This window comes from Mizuhopecten yessoensis, unplaced genomic scaffold (assembly GCF_002113885.1).
Source record: "Mizuhopecten yessoensis strain PY_sf001 unplaced genomic scaffold, ASM211388v2 scaffold10647, whole genome shotgun sequence".
NCBI lineage: Eukaryota > Metazoa > Mollusca > Bivalvia > Pectinida > Pectinidae > Mizuhopecten > Mizuhopecten yessoensis.
In genome coordinates this window covers 234213-252970 of record NW_018408651.1, presented here as the reverse complement: position 1 = coordinate 252970, position 18758 = coordinate 234213, and the positions used below count along the sequence as shown (strand labels likewise).

Sequence of the window (18758 nt, the reverse complement as noted above, 5' to 3'; positions counted from 1 at the left end):
AAACAAACACTGGGCCAAGAAAAGTAAACATGTAGTTATAAAACAAACTCTGTTCCGTGAAAAGTTAACATGCATTTATAAAACAAACACTCTGTTTTAAAAACAAACTGTTATACTCAAAACTAAACACAAGTCTGCGAAGAATAAACGTCGGTTTAAACAATAAACGGTGACTCGTCAAATATAAACTATAATCCAAAAAATACACCCAAAAAGAGAACAACTAAACGATTTTTGAAAATTAAACGAGAAAATGAAAAAAATACACGGTAAGGGTCCACCAGTGACAGTCCATTGTTACGGAGGAGGAATACAGTCCATTGTTACGGAGGAGGAATATGTGAAACGTGAAAGTAGAAAGAGTGCAGGAAAGGAGAAGTAGCAAGCACTGCTATGTGTCAAGTATCCGAAATCAAAATATATCTTTTTTTGTTTGTAAGATTTTCAGTGAAATGATTTTTTTTTTACATTTTTTAGGGACACACAAATATTTAAGCAAAAATGGCAATCAAGATTAGGTACCAAACAGACTAACTAACCGAATTTATCTCCTGATTTAAATACAAATAATGACACACAAATCACTACAAATCGCAGAGGTGTACATTTCAAATAGTACATCTATAAACTGACCTGAAATGATATGTGCCAGGTCTCTGTCCGAATCCAGATCCAGGAACCACACATATCCCAGTCTGTTGTAGCAAATCCTCACAGTACATCACATCAGCAGGCTTCCCCATGGCCTGTCAAATATAAGATCACAGGTTAATTCAGTATATACCATACACCTTTACATCACATCTGTAAGATCACACGGTAATTCAATATATACCATACACCTTTACATCACATCTGTAAGATCACACGGTAATTCACTATATACCATACACCTTTACATCACATCTGTAAGATCACACGGTAATTCACTTTATTTGAGGACATTTATAGCACTCTATCCGAGGTACCTACTGGCCAAATATCATTACTTTAGGCATCTTGGTCATTCAAAAGAAGATGTTCACAGCATGCACACATGATTTAATCTGTGTCATGTAGGCACAGTCATTGCATGCACCTATAACGTAACCTTAGTCTGCTTGTATACAGTCAAAGCATGCTCCCATGACGTCACATTTGTCCTTAAAAATCGGTAGAACTTGTGCTCTTCAAGTCAATAATTTTACTAAGTTTCGTTGAGATTGAATTAATTGCCTTTTTATCGTCGTACAGTCTAACGTAGAAGTGTACATACGGACAGATAAACGAGTGACAACACGGTATATCTGCCTGTTCCTCTGTAGCAAACTTTTAAACACACGCGTAATGACATTTCTCCCCCGTGTTGCGTGACACTATATATATTTCAAGGAATAACCCACCTATTTATAGAAGTGGATTTCCAGCAAATTCATCATCGCCATATATGTATTCAGCGCATAAATTGAGCGCCGTTCATTGAGTAGAACTATTGCTTACGTAGCCATAGCGAGACAGCCGACGCTGGATTTACTACGTCAACAGACCAAGTAAGTTATTCCGTCTGTAACAAACAACTGCATCTGTGACTACGCTTCTAATTTCCAGGCGAGTGGCATCAGCTTATTATGCTACAAGTTGTACAGACCTGCATTCATGCAATGATTCTCATTTATCGTCCTGCACTATTTTTCCGATTTGTTTTATACCTTTCTTCGGAATGATTGGCACTGATAAATTATCATTAATGTGACATTCGTACTACCACATCTCTATTAATATTTGTTTTTGTTGTTATTTGTTTAAATAATGATAAGATGATAATCGTTTGTTAATCATAAAAATGTCTTTTGGGCATTGAAAGCAGGATTATGTCCCCAAAATATCGACTTATTGACAAATCAAAAATGTAAAAGGCTTGAGCAAGCTAACGGACGTTAAAAAATTAAAGAAGCAGGGTATGCATTTAGTTTTTGTAATTGTTTTTCAATGAAATGAAGTGTGTCCACAAAACAATGCATTTCACCCCCTTAATGAAATATAATATACCTATTATCTATTACTATTATCTATTTAACTTATCTTGTGAACCGAAAGGAGACTATGATTAGCAAGGACTGATTTTGTTTACACCATATCGTTTATAATTTTGCACCAACAGGCAAATTCCTTACACACATTTTTTTGTTTTTTCAAAATGAAAATATTTTTATTCTGGATCAACATAACAGTTAAGATTGTATTCAATTAAATAAAGAAGTATTCTCTTGTTTTCTTGTAAGAAACACGTACAACACTTTCGTTTCGTTTCAGATATTTAACAGTTTATCATGACCAGTCCGAATTATTGTAATTGTTTGTATCTTTGTATTTGATTTGTAAAGAATATTTTAAACCTCGCTATTTATAGATTTTCTCATGATACCATGTAAACTTCGAGTCGATAAAAAAAGCACTTCATGAACTCTGACATCAATTCAGCTAAATATATAACTATTATTACATCGATGAATACCTTTTGTCCTCGTCATTTTCAACCATTTTCCGGGTAATTAAAACATCGTAAACTTAAAAGATTATTAAAAGTTCATACTATATTTAAAGGGTTTTAAATATATGCTTCGTCACTTCATATTTTGTTTTGTTAACAAACAGAAAAACAAACATCCATATATAAAACCAAATTTGGTTTTACATATGGATTTCAAATGTTTTCCTGAAACGACTAGGCGAGGTTAGAAAGTATGAAATGTGAATTTAAGTAGAATATTAAGTAGAACATATTTTGATATCATTTAAATAAAGTCAATTAGCTGTAGAGTCTGTTTCTTAAAATTCCCCATAATGATTTTTGAAAACGAAAGCCGACACATTTTCAGAATTACAGTTGGAGTTCCACATTGATCAAAAGCGAAAGTCCAGGTGTGATTCTGAGAAAGTCTGCTGTCTGCCCTCTAGACATCAATAGCAGATGTTCCGACCTAAACATTGTAAACTTAAAAGATTATTAAAAGTTCATACTATATTTAAAGGGTTTTAACAAAATGTCAGGAAAACATTTGAAATCCATATATAAAACCAAATTTGGTTTTACATAAGGATTTCAAATGTTTTCCTGAAACGACTAGGCGAGGTTAGAAAGTATGAAATGTGAATTTAAGTAGAATATTAAGTAGAACATATTTTGATATCATTTAAATAAAGTCAATTAGCTGTAGAATCTGTTTCTTAAAATTCCCCGTAATGATTTTTGAAAACAAAAGCCGACACATTTTCAGAATTACAGTTGGAGTTCCACATTGATCAAAAGCGAAAGTCCAGGTGTGATTCTGAGAAAGTCTGCTGTCTGCCCTCTAGACATCAATAGCAGATGTTCCGACCTAAACATTGTAAACTTAAAAGATTATTAAAAGTTCATACTATATTTAAAGGGTTTTAACAAAATGTCAGGAAAAATTTGAAATCCATATATAAAACCAAATTTGGTTTTACATAAGGATTTCAAATGTTTTGCTGAAACGACTAGGCGAGGTTAGAAAGCATGAAATGTGAATTTAAGTAGAATATTAAGTAGAACATATTTTGATATCATTTAAATAAAGTCAATTAGCTGTAGAGTCTGTTTCTTAAAATTCCCCGTTATGATTTTTGAAAACGAAAGCCGACACATTTTCAGAATTACAGTTGGAGTTCCACATTGATCAAAAGCGAAAGTCCAGGTGTGATTCTGAGAAAGTCTGCTGTCTGCCCTCTAGACATCAATAGCAGATGTTCCGATCTAAAAGTGACTAACATTAGAATAAAAAAATATGTGTAGCCCTATATATTTTATATTTTGGCAAGTTTGGATATCTGACTTGGATTTAGTATATCCTTATGTTCATAACCAGAACAAAAGCTTAATTACGTGCTGAGTTTAATTATACAGGCCATCATTTTTGTTATTTTAACAATTTGCGATAAACAAACAGCACACGTTTAATTTTGTTGTTAAATTGAAACACATATAGTGGTATAACCAAGATCCGTTCTCCGATCCGTACCGGATGTTCAGAGAAATAATTTAATAAGTCATTAAGGACCGTCAGTCATGGTTTGGCAGCATTGTTAGCTTAAATGATTTAAGCTTTTTTGATGGGAATATTTTCTGCTTTTTAAAAATGTGCCTCGTGCAAAAGATGAAATAATTATCTGTTGTATTATAATTGTATTTAATTGGGCAAGTATAGCAAGGGAGTAGTATATATATATATATGTGTGTGCGTGAAGATCCATCTTCGCTTTTAACACATTGTCATGTCTTTTCTTGCTGTAACTTACACAGTCGTGTGACACAGTCGTGTAAACCTCAAGCGGAGTAATCGAGCAAACCACACTGACACAAAGATTTAATTTGTGTCTTTATATTGTATATACTATTGTGTAATATGCTGTCTGGGTGATAAAGAAAACAATAAAGTTACAAAGAACTGTTTTGTCATAGCGGAATTATCTATGAAAGCTTATACCCGTGGTAAGGACTAGAAAGGGAACAAAATGCAGTAAAACTTACACGAGTAGTTCAAACTAGAACTGTAAGCCAAAGGCTAACTAATACCCCCGCTCCTATACAAACCAGAACTGTAAGCTAAAGGCTTACTAATGCAAAGCAATATAGTCTCCCACCAGTAATGAGTTAATCAGTATTTTATCAAAAACAAAAAAAAATAAAGTATTTCGCACAAAGGGGCATAACTCCATCAAAAAGGGTCGAAATCCCAAATAACAATGCCAGTGCACAACAACATAAAATACCGATCATTCACGCAAAGTTTCAATGAATACCACCTGTTAATTAAGGAGGAGTTTTCCGGACAAGTATTTCGCACAAAGGGGGCAAACTCCATCAAAAAGGGTCGAAGTCCCAAATTAAAATGCCGCTGCACAACTACATCAGATACTGATCATTCATGCAACGTTTCAATGAAATCCACCTGTTAATTAAGGAGTAGTTTTCCGGACAAGTTACTGCGGNTTCGCATAATTGTTGTTTTAATCTCTTTATTTTTGAAATTATTAAAGCGAAGCAAGTGTTACAACTGTATTGAATTGGATTGACACATTTTCCCCCACCCCTTGGTCCTAAATGACTAAATGCCGATCGACCGTGAAATTATACAAAAACTAAACCATATATCCTACCATTTACAAAATTATCTGCCGTACTACAATTCAGCACTGTAATCTCCCTATGGTATCCTTTCTCTATCATCATTCAGGCTATAATTTCTCTGTCACCACTAGGGTATGAGTTCTCTGTCTCCCCATAGGTATTTCTTCGTCATCCTCTTGGTTATGATTTCTTTGTCAACCCTTGGGTATGACATGAACAAAACAATACTATGACGTCAAGAGATAATCATATATGCCATCACAATCAGCTCTCGACGTAAGAGACAATGTGCTAATCAGGATTTAACAGAAGTTTGCAAGTGCTGAAATCCAATATTTTCAATCATAGTTTTTAAATGAGGGGAGAAGAATATTCACACCGTACGTTGTGAGTGTAATACCCAATTCTTAGGGTGATTCGATTCGCAACATCGACATAAACTGTCAAAATACAAGATGGCTGTCTGAAACACGACGGACCACGGACGAAAGGCGATTTGAGGAGCCCATCATCTCATGATCGTTGGCTAAAGATAGGAACAAAATTAATATTATTAACATATTTGTAGAATAAACAAATCCTAAACAAAACACTAATACATAATTATCCTTTTGTACTGATTTGATACAACAAACCACAGGTGTCTTTATCTGGCGTCACAGAGACCACTGTGCACAATTTAATACATTCGTCTGTATCAAGCTCCGTGCTCTTCTAGATGTCAGATAAGGGCTTTTGGTAAGGTTTATTACATATTTTTATATTAATATGTTATATATATATGTATAAATGCATGACGGTGCATGCAGTACAAAAGAGACGTCTGTCTGAGAAATTCACTATTGCTTAGCTATTCATACCCTGCTGTTAACATACTTATGGTGGAGATAATTTTACCCGGAAAAATAAGTCTGCACTGTTCATATGAGATTTTTATTTTCTATTTTCAGAAACTGCTTTTTGCAACAACAAAAATTCAGCAACAATCATCAAGATGTGCAGAGGTCACAAATGTGGTGTACAAAACGTAGTAATGTTTATCCTGATTCTGTGTAGCGATGTGTTCGACTTTATAATGGACTGGCTATTCTATCACGACATCATGAGCGCACAGGACGGATTGGCGTTCGGACCTCATGACAGAACGTTAATGACTTCAACATTAGTTTTCTGTATTATTGGGATGATCACCTTCATCATAGAGTCTGTTATAAATGCACTAGAATGCATATGCAGCGACAAATCAGCAACAAAATATCTGATCATTTCAGAGGTGATGACAATGATAACACTGTTAATTGAAGATTTGCCTCAGATCCTCATTAACTTTGCTGTTGCCTTGTGCAGGGAAGAAGTTACAAACGTTGTACAAATAGTTAAGGCAGTATCGTCATTAGTCGAAGTTATCATACTTCTAGGCATTTTGTTTGTAAAACATCGTCAGGTTAAAAGGAAAGGGGAAATAAAAGCATGGAGAAAATGGGTTTTTTGGGTGACAATCGTCATTTCATTCCTGATATTTGCGTTTTCGGTGGCTGTGTTTGGCCTGGAAAACAACCTCAACAAGAAAAAGATAGACTTTGACAGCCATGGTTTGGAAGGCAAAGAAGCAGATCGCTATCTCCAGGGAGTCAATGTTTTTATGAAATCTCCAACTATTCCAAACATTGCGGATGATCAGTGGCTGATTATCACAGATATCAAAACCATAACGAAATTCCCCGATCAGTCTTCAAATATGGTGGTAAGCGTTTTCGTCAATGAACAGTATGGATGGATAAAGAAACAGTCGACTACGTCTGGGGAAACACTATCGTGTTACCGGGCAACACAGACATCGATGATGAGTCCTCTTCCTTCAGCAAAATGCCGTGAAATTCTGTCTAATACCACCGACGGTACTTACATAACGGTGAAGCTGGAGTATGTCCTCCCGAACAGACATCAGCCACTAGGGGATATACTCTACAACTACAGGGTCACCGATCAAAATTGTAGGCCAATCTCATCATCGCCTGTGACCTTGCAGTACTTCAAGAGATCAGGCAGCAAAATCAGTCATTTCTTTTCCCTTGCAACTGACCTGGATGACGTAAGAGAGGTTTGGAAAACAGGCAGTAGCTTTTGCAAGAGTACCGCCCGCGAGCGTCCTAAATTATCCTCTGTGATAACTGTACCCTGTGAACCTCTGAGGTAGCTGTGTTTCCAGGGAGCAAGTTATCTTGCATTTATTGTAATTTTGGATATAAGATCTACTGTAATTCATGTTATTTACCTTGAACATGCCTCAAAAAATATCATGTATAGAGTGGTGGGGAAAAAAAGCGTGTGAATTGTTCTATGTGACATAAGTTATTGAATTATAATATCAATACATGTAGAATAATGATATTGTTGGTTTTTTAATTATGAATATATATATATGGTTACTCAGCTTGATTTGAATTATGTCTCGTTTGTGTTTGTCCATGTTTTACTACGTACGTTCAACGTCAGATGTAAAATTGGCCCATCAGATATGTGATTGATCGAGCTCCCGACAGTGGAAAAACAGCAGTTAGTCTGTGATTAGAGCTAACTTTTCGCCATGAGGACGTGTGTACACAGTATAAAATGCATTTTATAATAAAACCATGAATATTCCCTAAATGTCGACTATTTTCCCTACAATTTGCTATTTCTGTTAAGAGTGAAGCAAAATTCAGGATGTTTCTTGGAGAATGTGTGTAAAATAACAAAGGATTGTTTTGTACAGTATAAGTTTGATATTGTTTGTACATTATGTTAATGGAAGGCTGGTAGCGTGTATCGTTCGGCTGCTATCAATTAGTTAATATGGTGTACCTTTGGTGTAGATTGAAAGTTCACGTAGTTAATTTTTACTTTCATTACAATATACAGCTATATTTTAAAATGTAAACACATGTGTATTTGGATAGTAAACATATAGTTTGAGTTTGGCAGGCATCGTAGTTGACAAGTGGTGGCGCAGATATACAGCATTTTACTTTAGTTTTACATAAAAATAATATAATATATTTAACACATTTGTGTCTTGCATTACATTGACTACACTTAATAATAATAAATAATAATACTTCGAGGTTCTTATATACCGCTTTATCACAGCCTAGTTCGAAGGTCGTGTCAAAGCGGTTCACGAATTATTATCTGTGGTTATAGGGCCTTTGCAACCAGCCAATAGCTTTCTCAACTCCCTTAGGACCATACAGCTGGTGTTGCAATTTCGGCGCTCACAACTAGCATTCTACAATTCTAGCACTGCCCAACCACGTACTCATTTACAGCTGAGTAGACTGGAACAAGCGGAGTAAAGTGTCTTGCTCAACGACACAACACAGTGCTGTGCCGGGACTCGAACCCGCAACCCTTCGGTCACGATCCCGGCGTCCTACCACGAGACTACCGTGCCACCCGTACTTAAACAAAAATAAAGGTTCTTGTATCATCATTTCTGTCTTTTAAAGATTTTTTTTAGCTCATCAGTTCTGCAAAGGTACTGGTCCCCCACAAGGAATGTTAAGTTAGTACATTGATATTATTTCATTAGGATACTTAAAATGCTGTTAATTCACAATGTCTAAATTGATATCAATATGTGTAGTATCAATTAATTTACTTCCAGTTCGTTTGAATGTCTCCATGTAACGACGTCACGAGTGTTACTCTGCGTACGCAAAATCAACATCACAGAATTAATATTGCGTGAAAGAACCCCTGGCGTTGACCAGTGCCTGACAAAGACTCCGCATGGAAGTAATGAGTCGGTGTATAGACCTCATCAGGATCCTCCGCCACTGACCTGTAAGGCCGTCAACAGGTCTTCGATACACTACTCGCGTTCTACGATTTGACCAAAAGAATAGATATCGGGACTCATCCGAATATAGAGATAGTGCCATGGTAGTATGTCAAATACAGTGATGCCATGTCCTCATAGCAAGAACCGGAGTAGTATCATAACAAAGATAAGCATATTAAAACAACATCGTCCTTCATATCACAAAAGGAAATTGAATATTCCCCAATCAGATCGTTATAGCGACCACTCCACGTCCTTAAATCACCTTAGCTGTTAATAGGACGTCCAATGTAAATATAGACCATGACGACCACAAAACTTCCCCGAAACCTTCGTCAACCTGCATCTCGCCAGTAGTCGACATCTCAAAAATATTGATCAACTGCCGCATGTAAACACGGCAACTTGTGGAAATAGTGATGTAAGGGAAAGTTAAAAAAATTGAAACTCATATATACTTCAAGTTCGATCAAGATATCTTCAACGATTTTAAATGTATGTCCTCGAAAATAATTTAATCAAATGTTGTGTTATGTGCAATTTTTCCGTTGCACTGTATATTATTCTACTGATGACACAGGTCTCCTTCAAGTTACATCAAGGTATCTTTAACAATTTAAAAATTACGACTTGGACCAGACTTAACTCAACATGTTGCACTTATTTGACATAACAGCTGAAGGTCACAATGACTTCATTACAATACACTGCACATTGTATTTAGGCAATACAAATATAGTTAAATAAGATATCTTTAACGGTATGCATTTTTACGGCCCAGAAAAGTCTTTACTAAAAACTGTGCATTTATTGATCTTTCACATTGAAGTTAAGGTCCGGCTACCTAACTAAGGTAAACTACTGCATAACTTTTGTTTTGTAGGTGATGCACACCCAGTGAAAGTTTCATAAAGATATTTTGAACGGTTTAAAATTAACCGTCAGGGCGAAACTATTTAAAATGTTGCACTTATTAGACCTTTTGCAAGTGCATAGGGTGTTTTGAAGTTGTCCTTACTACATGTAGTCCTTTGTAGATGGTCGCTACACGAGTAGGTTTGAAGACAGTTGCAATCCAATACTAATCCGTTATTCTCGTCATTGACCACTTGGATGACGTTTGATCAATATGCGTTGAGAAATGACATCAATTGAGTAATTGACAAAGCTTTTCTATAAATATTACATGTCTACCTGCTTCAAAATATTCTCGTAACAGACCGCTCGCTGTATGAAATTTGATTAAAATCTATGTATGTTAAGAAATGAAGTGGCTTGAATGACATCAATGAAGCCTGTCTTTGTCAGAAATCAAATCGTCCACCAATTATCTTGACATTTGGACCTCGATTTCACTGGGTTTATTCTCTTGCTGTGCCCGACCAATGTACCCACTTTGAATAAACTTGAAATCCCTTTAAGGTGTCTACTGTAATCAAACGGTTCATCCCTCATCTTGACCTTTCTTTTGTCTAACTCACCCTATAAAGTCGAAATTCTTGGCGAACACACGATGGATATCCAAAATAATTATTACCCATGCCAAGATATGCTTGTTTGTTTGGGTTTTACGTATTAACAGCTATGGTCATTCAAGGACGTGCCAGGTTTCGATGATGGAGGAAAGCCGACGTTCCCAGAGAAAAGCCACTTAAGATCAGTTCCTGGCGACTGCCCTACGTAGGTCTCGAACTCGCGACTCAGTGGTGGAGAGCTAGTGGTAGCAGAAGGTCAGACGCCTTAATCACCTGGCCACCTCGGCCTCTCCCATGCCGAGAATTTCCGGAAAAAGATATAAAGTCTGAATTTAATCAATGATGATTCCTTTAATAAATTACTATTAAAAACACGAGGCCAAAAGGGCCTGTTTCTTTTGTTACATGAAACTGACATATAGGTAACTTCAGACCAAATTTGGTAACTAGCACAAAAGACATTTTCACATCTCTTGTTTGAATGAAATTTGAAATTTCAATTTTTAAACTTTTAACCTACATTGACCTTTGACTCTGGCTAGCACTTAAAGTTGACCTTTGACCTCATTACTGTAATAAAGAAAACGATGCACACAGCTGGTCTACATAACAAACCGAAGTATCATGACTCTAGATCAAAATGTTCTTAATGGGGCTATTACACCATAACGTTCTGGTCAGCGTTTTATGACGTTTGAGGAAACGTTGGTAATCGTCCGTGGTCGCTGGAATAGCGCCTGAATAGTGTTGTGTGAACGCTGGTAATCGTCGGTGATCGTCGATGATCGGCGGAGAACGCTTGTCCGAAAATAAAGTTTTGAACAGGCACAAAAGTTCTCATGGAGACCAGCGTTCTTCAACGTTTAACCTTAAACGCTGGAGAACGCTGGAAAACGTTCGTGGAACGTTGTACTAACGTTCGCCGGACGTTGCACGCGTTCGGCTATTGTTAATAAGTCGTTACTTGGATGTTATTTATCGCTCACAATCTTTGCTTTGCAGTAGACGACTCACTGGCGACCTGTCAACGACCAATGAACGGACCCCAAGCGCCCTCAGCGTGTGTCACACGTTAGTCACACGCTCGCCTAACGTTGACTAATCGTTCGTCGCGCCAGTGACACGTCAGCACACGCTAATAGTTTTCAATGGTGTCTTACTTGGTCGCTGGTAACACGCTCCTCATGCGTTAGTCACACGCTAGTCATGCGTTAGTCGCACGTTAGTCACACGCCAGATGTGTCCACCTCACCCTAGAACGTTCGAAAATTGAACGATTAAACATTCTTAGAACGTTCATCGAACGCTGACCAGAGCGTTATGGTGTGACAGACCATTTAGATACATGTATTGATGTTTTACATATTTGACCCCTGTGACCTTGAAATTAGGTCAAGGAAATTTTAATTAGGAAACTGTATAGCATTTCATCCTAGCTACCTTCTGGCCAAATATCATGACCTTTGGGCTTATGGAACTTGAAAAGAATTTTTTTTAAGCTTTTAACCCATGTTGAACTTTGACCCTGACTAGTACTTAAAGCTGACCTTTTACCTCATTACTGTAATAAAGAAATACGTTCGCACTGCTGGTCTACATAACATACCCAAGTTTCATGACTCTAGTCGTAATGGTTCTTAGGATTGTTTTTGAAATTTTTAACATAGTTGACCCCTGTGACCATGAAAGAAGGTCAAAGTCATTTTAATGATGAAACTTTATAGCACTCCATCCCATTACCAACTGGTCAAATAGCATGACCCTAGGTCCTCTAGTTCTTTTTCAGAAGTCGTTTAAAAGACGGCCGGACGCCGGGATACGGCATAACCTCACATGGCTTTTCGGGCCAGGTGAGTTAACACCCAAACGCTAGTTTCCTAATAAGATATGTTTGCTCATATCGTACGAATATTAAATCTATAATTATGGTTTTTCTTCAAATGTAAATTTTATCCGATTGATCTTTTCTTGCTTAGACGACTAGAGAAAAGGATGGAAAAAGAACGATAACTTTTTAAAACAAGAGGCCCAGAGGGCATGTATCGCTTACCTGTTTCTTTTGTTACATGCAATTGACATATAGGTAACTTAAGACCAAATTTGGTAACTAGAACACAAGACATTTTAACATCTCTTAAACGGATCCGAAGATATTGTTGTTTGAAACTTGAAATTTTAATGTTTAAGCTTTTAACTCATATTGACCTTTGACTCCCGACTTGCACTTAAAGTTGACCTTTGACCTTATTATTGTAATAAAGAAAACAATACACACAGCTAGTCATCATAACATACCCAAGCATCATGATTCTAGTCCAAATGGTTCTTAGGATATTGTTGTTTGAAGTTTTTAACATAATTGACACCAGTGACCTTGGAAGTAGGTCAAGGTAATTTTAATGAGGAAAATATATAACACTTCATCCTAGGTACCTACTGGCCAAATATTATGACCCTGGGCCTAATGGAACTTGAGAAGAAGATTGTTAAAGATTTTAACCAAAGTTGACATTTGAACCCCCCACACTAGCATTTAAAGTTGACCTTTGACCTCATAACTGTAACTGAGAAAAATATTCGCACTGCTGGTCTACATAATATACCCAAGTATCATGACTCTAGCCGTAATGGTTCTTAGGATTGTTGTTTGAAAATTTACACATATTTGACCGTTGTGACCTTGAAAGTAGGTCAAGGTCATTTTAATGAGGAAACTTTATAGCACTCCATCCCAGGTACCTACAGGCCAAATAGCACGACCCTAGGTATTACCGTTCTTCAAAAGAAGTCGTTCAAAAGAAAACGTTGACGGAATAAAACAGGTGAGCAATACAGGCCATCTTGGCCTCTTGTTTCTTAATAATATGAAGGTTGTTTTTTTAGTATGCTATAATGTGTACCTTGTTGTTTTGTAGTTAGTAATTACACCTGTCAATGCTACACATATACTTTATCATGAACAGGAAATCATCGATATCCTTGCTTCCCCAACCCACAGTGTTTACATGTCGCAGTTGATTCGGTATTATAAAGTTTTCTCCATACATAAATGATTTCCGTGATAGATGTTGACTGCTGCCGGACAAAAATAATAAGCATAGGGTTTCCGGGGATACAGGTTGATTTTGAGTTCGGATTACAGTTTTAATGACTTCCCTATTCTCTTAATAATAATAATGTTTATTTCAGGAAATAGATCATAGACATCACATGTAACATGACAGTTGACATACATATTACAGTACAACATACATATATATTACTAAAAATTTAAACAGAATATCACAGGTTTTTGGGGCAGTCCAAGGAGCAGGTGATTGGCGCATCCCCTTCCTACAAGCTCTCCGGACGCTCAAATATTAATGAACCTACATGCATTAAATTATCGTCAGTAATAAAATATTGTATTATCTTAAAATATTATATTATATATGAAACTAAAATTCATAACTGATTTTAAGATATAGGTAATTATATTTATACAATTAATACAACACAAACATTGATCTATAAACCTGAGGATAGCCCATGAAAGCTCGAAAGCTTATTTCCAATGGGGTCCATGTTATATTGATCACGGGGAAAGATTTTGGCAGGAGGGAATGAATGACAACATATTAACTTTATTGTCAGTACCTATAGTAATTCCGTAATGACTATATAATCTAAAAAACACACATATATATATGTTCAGGTCTAAATAGTTAGCCCAACTTAAAATATGTAACGTGACTTTCCAACTATTTATATTTAAAAAAAATAAAAAATAATACGGTACAGATGTCGTCAGCACGTGGATTGAAGTGACACAAAGTTTGTTTTCTTAGGGTTGGGGATCCCCCTACCAGCAAAGTCTACTTGTTTTGTGCCACTGCAATCACATATAATTGTGTTATCAGCATGAATTTTGAAATTTAAAAGCGAGTTGTTTCTTCACTGCTGCCTTAAATGCATATATGGATTTTATACCCTTGATTTTGTCAGGCAGACTATTCCAGTCATGGATCCCGTTAAAATAAAAAGTACAGGGTACTTCAGTAAATTTTAGTAAATTTTAGTAAAACAGCCAGTTTTATGACATACCGGTTGGATATCATGAAATAGCCATTTTTATTATAAGCCTTGTAATAATAATGATTCAGACAGTTTTATTTTGGACATAGTGAAAATTATAATAATACAGCCAGATGAATTTCATACCTTGTGAATAGTATTATGATACAACCATTTTTTACATACCTGTTAATTATGCTATAGTAACAAAGCCAGATTTAAGAGCCATGTAATTTAAGGTTCCGCAGCTGAAACTCATTTTTTTATTGCGCCATATTTACATACCAGTGATCTTTTTCTGGCATAATTGTTTGATTCTCAATTTAAGAAGCAAAACGAACATTATTATAGGATACTGCTAAACAATGATTGAAGAAAAAGTAATCCTTCAAAAATCATTTTACGTGTGTTTGTTCAAAAATCAATTTACGTGTGTTTGTTCAAAAATATATTTTATGTATGTTTGTATCTGGCTTCACAAAGAACACTTCTTGGGCGGATGTACACTACCATTCGTGCACCATTAGACATATTCCTCGCCAATCATATTCTTTTCTGCTGTAAGCAAACTGTACATAAAACTTCTTTATCCAAATCTTATTGTTTAATGTTAAACGTTTCCTTTATGTTTTTTCCAGGAACTGTCAATTGCACCAAAGAACATACAAAGATGTGCGGGACACTGATGTCTATCCTGATCCTGTGTGGGGATGTATTCGACTTTATAATGGACTGGGTATTCTACGATGACATTAAGAATGCTCAGGATGGTTTAGTTTTTGGACCTCATGACAAAAAACTGGTAATGGCAACACTTGTGTTCTGCATAATTGGGACGGTCACCTTCATCACAGAATGTGCTATTAACAGACTAGAATATAAATGGAACAAAAAACATAATTGGAGATGGAGTGAGAAATTAGATACAATATCTAAGATTTCAGAGGTGATGACAATGATAACACTGTTTATTGAAGATTTGCCTCAGATCCTCATTAACTTTGCTGTTGCCTTGTGCAGGGAAGAAGTTACAAACGTTGTACAAATAGTTAAGGCAGTATCGTCATTAGTCGAAGTTATCATACTTCTAGGCATTTTGTTTGTAAAACATCGTCAGGTTAAAAGGAAAGGGGAAATAAAAGCATGGAGAAAATGGGTTTTTTGGGTGACAATCGTCATTTCATTCCTGATATTTGCGTTTTCGGTGGCTGTGTTTGGCCTGGAAAACAACCTCAACAAGGAAAAGATAGACTTTGACAGCCATGGCTTGGAAGGCAAAGAAGCAGATCGCTATCTCCAGGGAGTCAATGTTTTTATGAAATCTCCAACCATTCCAAACATGGCGGATGATCAGTGGCTGAATATCACAGATATCAAAACCATAACGAAATTCCCCGATCAGTCTTCAAATATGGTGGTAAGCGTTTTCGTCAATGAACAGTATGGATGGATAAAGAAACAGTCGACTACGTCTGGGGAAACACTGTCGTGTTACCAGGCAGCACAGACATCGATGATGAGTCCTCTTCCTTCAGCAAAATGCCGTGAAATTCTGTCTAATACCACCGACGGTACTTACATAACGGTGAAGCTGGAGTATGTCCTCCCGAACAGACATCAGCCACTAGGGGATATACTCTACAACTACAGGGTCACCGATCAAAATTGTAGGCCAATCTCATCATCGCCTGTGACCTTGCAGTACTTCAAGAGATCAGGCAGCAAAATCAGTCATTTCTTTTCCCTTGCAACTGACCTGGATGACGTAAGAGAGGTTTGGAAAACAGGCAGTAGCTTTTGCAAGAGTACCGCCCGCGAGCGTCCTAAATTATCCTCTGTGATAACTGTACCCTGTGAACCTCTGAGGTAGCTGTGTTTCCAGGGAGCAAGTTATCTTGCATTTATTGTAATTTTGGATATAAGATCTACTGTAATTCATGTTATTTACCTTGAACATGCCTCAAAAAATATCATGTATAGAGTGGTGGGGAAAAAAAGCGTGTGAATTGTTCTATGTGACATAAGTTATTGAATTATAATATCAATACATGTAGAATAATGATATTGTTGGTTTTTTAATTATGAATATATATATATGGTTACTCAGCTTGATTTGAATTATGTCTCGTTTGTGTTTGTCCATGTTTTACTACGTACGTTCAATGTCAGATGTAAAATTGGCACATCAGATATGTGATTGATCGAGCTCCCGACAGTGGAAAAACAGCAGTTAGTCTGTGACTAGAGCTAACTTTTCGCCATGAGGACGTGTGTACACAGTATAAAATGCATTTTATAATAAAACCATGAATATTCTTTAAATGTCGACTATTTTCCCTACAATTTGCTATTTCTGTTAAGAGTGAAGCAAAATTCAGGATGTTTCTTGGAGAATGTGTGTAAAATAACAAAGGATTGTTTTGTACAGTATAAGTTTGATATTGTTTGTACATTATGTTAATGGAAGGCTGGTAGCGTGTATCGTTCGGCTGCTATCAATTAGTTAATATGGTGTACCTTTGGTGTAAATTGAAAGTTCACGTAGATAATTTTTACTTTCATTACAATATACAGCTATATTTTAAAAAGTAAACACATGTGTATTTGGATAGTAAACATATAGTTTTAGTTTGGTAGGCATCGTAGTTGACAAGTGGTGGCGCAGATATACAGCATTTTACTTTAGTTTTACATAAAAATGATATAATATATTTAACACATTTGTGTCTTGCATTACATTGACTGCACTTGATAATAATAAATAATAATACTTCGAGGTTCTTATATACCGCTTTATCACAGCCTAGTTCGAAGTTCGTGTCAAAGCGGTTCACGAATTATTATCTGTGGTTATAGGGCCTTTGCAACCAGCCAATAGCTTTCTCAACTCCCTTAGGACCATACAGCTGGTGTTGCAATTTCGGCGCTCACAACTAGCATTCTACAATCCTAGCACTGCCCAACCACGTACTCATTTACAGCTGAGTAGACTGGAACAAGCGGAGTAAAGTGTCTTGCTCAACGACACAACACAGTGCTGTGCCGGGACTCGAACCCGCAACCCTTCGGTCACGATCCCGGCGTCCTACCACGAGACTACCGTGCCACCCGTACTTAAACAAAAATAAAGGTTCTTGTATCATCATTTCTGTCTTTTAAAGATCTTTTTTTAGCTCATCAGTTCTGCAAAGGTACTGGTCCCCCACAAGGAATGTTAAGTTAGTACATTGATATTATTTCATTAGGATACTTAAAATGCTGTTAATTCACAATGTCTAAATTGATATCAATATGTGTAGTTACAATTAATTTACTTCCAGTTCGTTTGAATGTCTCCATGTAACGACGTCACGAGTGTTACTCTGCGTACGCAAAATCAACATCACAGAATTAATATTGCGTGAAAGAACCCCTGGCGTTGACCAGTGCCTGACAAAGACTTCGCATGGAAGCAATGAGTCGGTGTATAGACCTCATCAGGATCCTCCGCCACTGACCTGTAAGGCCGTCAACAGGTCTTCGATACACTACTCGCGTTCTACGATTTGACCGAAAGAATAGATATCGGGACTCATCCGAATATAGAGATGGTGCCATGGTAGTATGTCAAATACAGTGATGCCATGTCCTCATAGCAAGAACCGGAGTAGTATCATAACAAAGATAAGCATATTAAAAAAAACATCGTCCTTCATATCACAAAAGGAAATTGAATATTCCCCAATCAGATCGTTATAGCGACCACTCCACGTCCTTAAATCACCTTAGCTGTTAATAGGACGTCCAATGTAAATATAAACCATGACGACCACAAAACTTCCCCGAAACCTTCGTCAACCTGCATCTCGCCAGTAGTCGACATCTCAAAAATATTTATCAACTGCCGCATGTAAACACGGCAACTTGTGAAAATAGTGATGTAAGGGAAAGTTAAAAAAATCGAAACTCATATATACTTCAAGTTCGATCAAGATATCTCCAACGATTTTAAATGTATGTCCTCGAAAATAATTTAATCAAATGTTGTGTTATGTGCAATTTTTCCGTTGCACTGTATATTCTTCTACTGATGACACAGGTCTCCTTCAAGTTACATCAAGGTATCTTTAACAATTTAAAAATTACGACTTGGACCAGACTTAACTCAACATGTTGCACTTATTTGACATAACAGCTGAAGGTCACAATGACTTTATTACAATACACTGCACATTGTATTTAGGCAATACAAATATACTTCAAGTTAAATAAGATATCTTTAACGGTATGCATTTTT

At 36.5% G+C, this 18758-nt stretch overlaps 3 protein-coding genes across 7 annotated transcripts in view; 2 read left to right on the top strand and 1 right to left on the bottom strand.

Annotated features, from left to right (window-relative positions):
* LOC110461645 (alanine aminotransferase 1-like) overlaps positions 1–18758 on the bottom strand; it is a 60659-nt gene that overhangs the window by 11831 nt on the left and 30070 nt on the right. For all 5 annotated transcript variants that reach the window (XR_002464161.1, XR_002464163.1, XR_002464160.1 and 2 more), the window contains exon 12: positions 634–746. Coding sequence is in view for 1 of the 5 variants with exons in the window: in XM_021515202.1 (XP_021370877.1) it covers positions 634–746 (113 nt within the window). In the remaining 4 variants the exon portion in view is untranslated. The remainder of the gene's footprint in view (positions 1–633; positions 747–18758) is intronic.
* On the top strand, positions 1414–7774 carry LOC110461647. The gene is made up of 2 exons (XM_021515205.1): positions 1414–1529; positions 6082–7774. Exon 2 carries the CDS (start codon positions 6126–6128, stop codon positions 7326–7328), a length of 1203 nt encoding a protein of 400 aa, XP_021370880.1. The 5' UTR covers positions 1414–1529; positions 6082–6125; the 3' UTR covers positions 7329–7774.
* LOC110461648 lies at positions 15127–17260 on the top strand. Its single transcript, XM_021515206.1, has one exon. The coding sequence runs from the start codon at positions 15153–15155 to the stop codon at positions 16350–16352; it is 1200 nt and encodes a 399-aa protein (XP_021370881.1). The 5' UTR covers positions 15127–15152; the 3' UTR covers positions 16353–17260.

Bases quoted from the DNA above. Each gene is read 5' to 3' on its own strand.
- LOC110461647 (XM_021515205.1), top strand. From the start codon at position 6,126: ATGTGCAGAGGTCACAAATGTGGTGTACAAAACGTAGTAATGTTTATC.
- LOC110461648 (XM_021515206.1), top strand. From the start codon at position 15,153: ATGTGCGGGACACTGATGTCTATCCTGATCCTGTGTGGGGATGTATTC.